The following is a 7034-nucleotide window of genomic DNA, read 5'->3' as shown; positions in this document are numbered from 1 at the left end:
AAGTGGATGGAGATAGTCTCAGAGACACAGAGGAAGAACTGAGGGTTGTTAGTTTGGAGGGGGTGGGGATGAAGGAGAGGGGAAGGGATGAGACAGTACAAATTGGTAATTGCAATATGGCCTCAGGGATAGAAAAAGAGTCCGAGGAATATAATCAATAATGTTGTAAATATTTCCTCTATTTATTCTTCATGATCTCATTCAAATTTTACTTTTAGACCATCTCAGCTCCCAGTAAACAACTCCTCTTTGGAGTTCTTTATTCTGTGAATTTGGGACTTGCTGAGTACTATCTAACCCATAAGGTTGCAGTAGGAATAAAACACAATAACTGTAAGAGTCTATAAAAGTTATAAACAAATATAATTTAGCTATTTCTTTATGGCATCTTCATGTGAATCTCAGAGACTCTGTACTGATGGAACAGAAAAGTCAGATTGACATGAGAGGACCCGATAACCATGTGACAGGCTTCTCATCAGGAATTGAATAACCTCAGCATGTATCTCCAGGGAACGCTTATTTTCATTTCCTGAGTAGCCTCTCTGCCTCTCTAAAGCACAGCTTTCACCAATGCCAGCACACTCTTATAATAAATATTTACACTTCAAAAATAATATTGTCCTTGTGAACCCATTGCATAGTGTAAATCTTTTAAAGTTTAAATCTTCTTTTTGGGATTGATCAAAAGCAGTAGTCAGAGACAGAGCAGAGTAGCTTGATTTTGACAAGTGATAAGAATGTAGAAAAACTTAACAGAAATAGGGATGAGCGTCTCAAATGAAGGCATATCTTTAAGTCACCACAGTAAAAACACAATTTTGGAAGAAAGCATTATATTACACTAACTTAATGTTCTCTTTTTTAAACAAGGGACCAAATAAAGGGAGAAATAATTAGATTGATTGCCTGCAAAAAAGCAAAACTCTAGGTTTTGTTTCACGTGAACATGATCACGTATAAGCTAAAAGTTAGACCTAGGTGCTTTACACTTTACCAGGGTGCATGGCAGCACCAATGGGTGGTTATCAGAGAGCCAGCATCAACATGGGTGGGCATATTCCATTGTGTTCCTCATGAGTCAGCCCTGAGGCCAGCATTTCTTAGTTTCCTCATTAATGACCTGGATGTGAATTGAAAGTATGATCATTAAATTTGCAGAGGACAAGGTGATGGTATTGGAAGCTATGAATAGCATTCAATGTGACAATAATAAACTAGAGAGATTACATGTTTTAAAGGGTAAAGTTTAGAAGGAAAATCTATAAAATAATATACCTGATACAAAATGAAAACTTAATTGACATAATATAAGGAAAGGCTAGACAGACCAAATAGATAGAAAATTTTTTTTTTAAATTCAAGTTTATTGGAGTGACAATTGTTAGTAAAGTTACATACATTTCAGGTGTACAATTCTGTAATGCATCGCCTATTAATATATATCACACTGTGTGTTCACCACATAGAGTCAGTTCTTCCATCACCATATATTTGATCCCTTTTACCTTCATCTACCACAACCCCTCCCCCCTTACCCTCTGGTAACCACTAAACTATTGTCTGTGTCTATGAGTTTTTGTTTCTTCATTTGTTTGTCATGTTCTTTTGTTGTTTTCAGTTTTATAGACCACATATCAGTGAAATCATATGGTTCTCAACTTTTTTTGTCTGACTTATTTCACTTAGCATAATAACCTCAAGATCCATCCATGTTGTCGCAAATAGCACTATTTCATCTTTTCTTATGGCAGAGTAGTATTCCATTGTGTATATATACCATATCTTCTTTATCCAATCATCTGTCAAAGGACACTTTGGTTGTTTCCATGTCTTGGCCATCATAAATAAAGCTGCAATGAAAATCAGAGCACATCTATCTTTACGGATAAATGTTTTCAGATTTTTATACTAAATATATATAGATACTGAGGACTATAGAAGGAAAATAAAATAAAGTGTAAAATCTCTTTCATCATCCCAGAGTGGATAGCCTACCCTTAGATAATTTTTTCCTGGGGTTTCCAGTGCTTCTACATATTTACTTCTCATTTCCGTTTTTCCACACAATCTGGTTTCTCCTAATCACCACATAAGAGTCAGTTCAGGCATCATCTCTTAGAAAGCATTTCCTGACATCCCCTCCTCACATCTCCTCAATGCTTTCATAGTGTCCTGGATAGCCCGCTTTTCTAGCAATTACTCCACTGTATTTTAACTGTGTACTTTTCACTTTCTCTCAATAGGCTATGACCCTAAAGTCTTTATCTTCATAAAGTGCTTGGCACATTGTGGCTACTCATTACGATTGTTGAATGAAGGAATGAAGGAAGCAGTATTTTTAGTTGGGGTTTTTAGCTTACATAGGAGTCTATGAGGCCACCATTGATTGAGACAGGTCAGAAGAGCTCATCTCTACTCCAGGACATCCAGTACCCAGGCTGCTTAGGATCATTGTAGAGGCCCTTGAGGACTGGCCGGCCAGAAATCATAAATCTTTGGTTTATGCATCACTAAGATGTTCCAGATTGATCTGCCCTTGAAGAGGAGTGGAGAATCTCTGTTCTTTAACTTGGTTTTATCAGGCCCTTGAAGTGATATCTATATTCCAAAAGTACAAAGAAGGTTCTTGTGATGCGAGGAGGACAAGAACACCCAAAATATTATGAACAGTGGCTGATCAGCCAATCAAAATTTCAAATAATAAATTATTATTTACATGTATACAACACTCTAAAAGCCACAGCAATAGAAGAGGGTGAACTCTGATATTCACCTTGAAACCGTAAAATTTTTATCCCTGATGTGTTTGTCTGTTTTCTCCTCATCCCTATCATACTCTTCTTGTTTTTACCTTTGTATGTCTTCATTATATATTACCTTTCTCCCTTCTGTGTCTCTACTTGGCTCCTTACTTTGTCTATCTCTGCTTTTGTCCTGTCTTTCTGGCATTTCTTCCTATGGCCACATAGAACTGAAGGCATTTTAAAGACTTTATTGCACTTATTATAAAGATTTCTGACTCCTATTCTTAATTTAAAAGCAGGTTAGTGAATTATTTTCCATTTTTCTCTTTGTAGCCCTGTTTTGGTTTTGGCCATCTCTGGTTCAGGGATTCTCTAGAGAAGAAATCCTCCATCTCACATACAGTCATTCGAGACCACCTAAGTGTCTGTAGGCCTGGCCTTTTCTAGTTATCCCAAGAGTTTACCCTTAGAATGTGGGCTATGGCCAATCCAACATCTGGAAAATCAACTGTAAATGTATTTTGACTTTTAGATCATAGTACTTTAGCTTTTGAGGAGGACTTTAGATGCCATTTAATCTTAAAGATGAGAAAATTGTGACCCAAACAGACCATGCAATTACTTAAATCCATGAAGCTGGTAAATGACAGAGCTAGGACTGGCACCTGGATTCAGAGTTTATATAATGGAAGAGTGGTACTTATTTATATATTGGAATGCTCTACTAGGCTTGGGAAAAAAGGGAATTCTCTCTGCCAAAAGTCAGGAAAATATAAGAAACAATCAAGTCCCTTAAAAACATTTTAAAACTTTTGGTTATATGGATACAGGATCCTAAATTGTGGAAAAGAAAATGTATCTCGCATGTGCTTGACATCAGTGTGTATATGTAGGTATTTGTACAAATCTTTGTTATTCATTTGAACAATCTCAATCTTATTGCCTTTAACATTTTTCTTCATCTCGATATTATAGGAAAGGGCTTTTACATAGGAATTTCTAGATTTTTTTGATACAATATTTTGTCATGAAGACTTGAAATAGATTTTCAAAGGCAGTACAGTTTAGGATAGCAGTTCCTATTAATATTTCCTTTTCATCAGATTAGTGGCAGCCTTCTCACCTAGTTTGCCATCAGAAGTGCTGGGAGACTTTTGTCAAGTTAGCTGTCACACAGGATGTAGTGACAGAACCCATCATGTAGGATTTAGGAAGAGATCATTTTCTCATCATATTTTAGAAGGTAATCTAAAGACTGCTGATTCTGTCCCTTGATTAATGTGTCGAAAAAGATAAATTCTTAGGACATTTTAAATGACTGAAAAAAAGGACATTGGTACCACAATGAGAACTGTTTTACTACAGTAATTTATCTTGAAATCATCCATGAATGAAAGAAGCAATGGGAGTATCTAGTATAGTTTAGAAATTTAAATAAAAAGGAAATGAGATGGTGAGTATGAGGTTCAAGGAAATTTCATGAAAATGGGATGATGTGCAAGCTTGTACTATAAGAATTAGACATTCCTTAGTGTGTCATCAAGGTCCTGTCACATGGCCCTGTCAGAGGGATGTGAATGTACTTATCAGGCCTGCACTGGGTACTCCCCACTATATTTTTCAAAATCTGGAAAATAAGGCAGTGAGCCTAATTTTCTCAAAGAAAACAGGGCCTTTTCCTTAGAAAAGTCCTAAGTTTCTACTTTGGAAATGTATTACCAAGTACTGTTGATTCCTACCACTTTTGTACCTCTTAAACCCATCTGACCACCACAACTTCTGTTCAAACTGTCATCATTTTTCTTTGGACCCCCTGACACCCGTATTCCATATTGCTGCCAGAGTGATTTACTAATTGGGTTGTGCTATTTTCTGTTTAAAACCCTACTGTGGTACTCAGTAACTCTTAGATAAACTTCAAATTCCTTAACATCTCACGTTAAGACTTTATGATTCAGTTCTTCCTAACTTCTACAACCTTATCTGTAATTACTCCATGTTTCAGCCAAACCAAATTATGTGCATTTTCCTAACTTCTCATGTGTCTGAGTCTTCATTTATGTTATCTCTGTATCCTGGAATGTTCCCTCCTAACTTTCTCATCTATCTCTTGCTGTTTCTTACTCCTCTTTCTAGATGGTGCTCATCCCCAGGGCGTCTTCCCTGATTACTTCTTTCTCCACTCATTGCCCCATCATATGTATTATAACCTTAAAATACTAGTCTATCTTTCCTATTAGATCTTCAGCTACTTGAGGATGAAAATCATGGTTTATGTAACTTGTATCTCTGATATTTAACACAATATTTGTCATGTGTATTTGTTGGATAAATAAATCTCTTTTAAAAGTTTAAAAGATCATCTTCTGTAATGGAATAACCTCCCAATCTTGTGGCCTTATAGGATAATTCCACTAAAAACCTTTGAAGTTATCTTGTCTCTTTGTAAATGAAGGGCACAAATGATACCTCCATTATGTACTTGTTCAGTTATTTTGATGAATTAGAGCTAACTGCTGGTTTCATCTCAGGAAGCGAACATTTCCTGCTAATGTCCTAGTAGAAATCATAGCCAAAGCAGAGAGATTGATTCCTAGGCTACATTGCTCATTGAAGTTCTATTTCCTTATTGAGCATTTGTGATGTATCAGGCTCTCAACTAGGTGCTGGATATTAAAGATAAAGATGACATAGGTCCTTATCCTCAAAGAAATGACAGTCTTATGAGCAAGTTCATCACTTAGAGTTTTGAGTCATTGTGAGAATGAACTAAAGGTATAATAGTGATAGTCTTTGAGTTCTGACATATTTGAACAAATCAGCCCACAAATGAACCATTTCTTCTCTGGCAGTGAGGATATTTTAGTAGAAGACAGAGCTTGTGGGAAACACTATTTTATGGACTGTGAGCTAGTAGACAATTTGTAATTTTCATTAAATATAATTTTCTTCCAAATTCCTTTGCTGTGGCTCCTTTCTTTTCTGAGGTGATTAACAACAGTACTGTAATATACCAAAGTAATTCTCTAGGAATCAAATAATATGTTTGAGATTGAATACACAAAACATTCAGAAACCTTCTATTGTAGATTTACCCGTAGATGTAATGCTTTCTAATTTAATGGTTGATATCTTTTTCTCCCTCTCTGTTCATTGTTAGTTTATAAGTAGTTATTTTTATTAGGAAATATCATTCTTAAGTTCCCTCCCACATTGTTGCCTGTGTGAACCAGCAGAACTTCACCATGGCTCATTGATGAGAACACAGCAGAAATCATACTAATCACATTGAGAAGTGGGCAGTACTGTCAGTGACTCTTCTTTGTTTTACAGAGATGAACGAAATCAGTCCATCATTGTAAGTGGAGAGTCTGGGGCAGGAAAAACAGTCTCAGCTAAGTATGCCATGCGATACTTTGCAACTGTGAGTGGTTCTGCCAGTGAAGCCAATGTTGAGGAAAAGGTCTTGGCCTCCAACCCCATCATGGAGGTAAGACAGCAGCAGCCTTGGCCTTCCTCCTATATATTCTCTGGTTAAGAAACATGTAAAAAAATTGTTTGATGCAGCACATGTCAGGATGTCTGGGATCCCCCATGCACTGAAAGTAGGAAAATAATTTTCCACGTGCTAGTAAGAGACCTAGGAAAAGTGAAAATTCACCAAGGTAGACATTTTGAGTAAAGCTCAGCTATAAAACAATCTACTTCATTTCATAATCGTGCTTTTTTAACCTACCATTGAATTTTTGCCTCTAAGTAGCTGGTAGTGGTACTTCATTTTCTGAAGTTTCTTTCTTCTAGTTAATTGACTCATATCTATTGCTCCTTGTACTAGAAGTGTAAGTTACTCTTACACTGAGTTCTTATTCAAGCTCTTTCCACATCACAGGATTCACTACGTTAAACGTGAATGAGGCTCATTATTCCTTTACCCACATTTCATTTTCTATACTTAGTCCAACTTGTTTAGCTATAAAGTTTTCTTTTCCCCCCCCCCAGATTTGAACTATAAACTTAAATTATGATCTTGTAAACATTTTCTTCGTGTTTCTGTCAAGCATATCACACAGTTTCAGGTTAGAAAAAGAAATTCAATAACTATAAATTCTTGAGAAAGGAAGAACTGTGGAAGTCTGTTTCAAAAGGCGGAACATGTATACAGAGTAGAAACGCTTATGCCAAAGAAAATGGACCTATTTGAGTATGGAGAATTTGAGTATTTTAGGATTCGTAACTAGAGAATTATTTGTCTAATATGATTTTAGGAGACTTACATTTTTGTAAGTA

At 36.1% G+C, this 7034-nt stretch overlaps 1 protein-coding gene across 1 annotated transcript in view; it reads left to right on the top strand.

Annotated features, from left to right (window-relative positions):
• MYO5A (myosin VA) overlaps positions 1-7034 on the top strand; it is a 142448-nt gene that overhangs the window by 13538 nt on the left and 121876 nt on the right. The window contains exon 5 of the mRNA XM_019664099.1: positions 6081-6237. Coding sequence (XP_019519644.1) covers positions 6081-6237 — 157 coding nt within the window. The remainder of the gene's footprint in view (positions 1-6080; positions 6238-7034) is intronic.

This window comes from Hipposideros armiger, unplaced genomic scaffold, assembly GCF_001890085.2.
Source record: "Hipposideros armiger isolate ML-2016 unplaced genomic scaffold, ASM189008v1 scaffold_12, whole genome shotgun sequence".
NCBI lineage: Eukaryota > Metazoa > Chordata > Mammalia > Chiroptera > Hipposideridae > Hipposideros > Hipposideros armiger.
The sequence above is the reverse complement of the archived record's forward strand: the minus strand, read 5'-3'. Positions and strand labels throughout refer to the sequence as shown.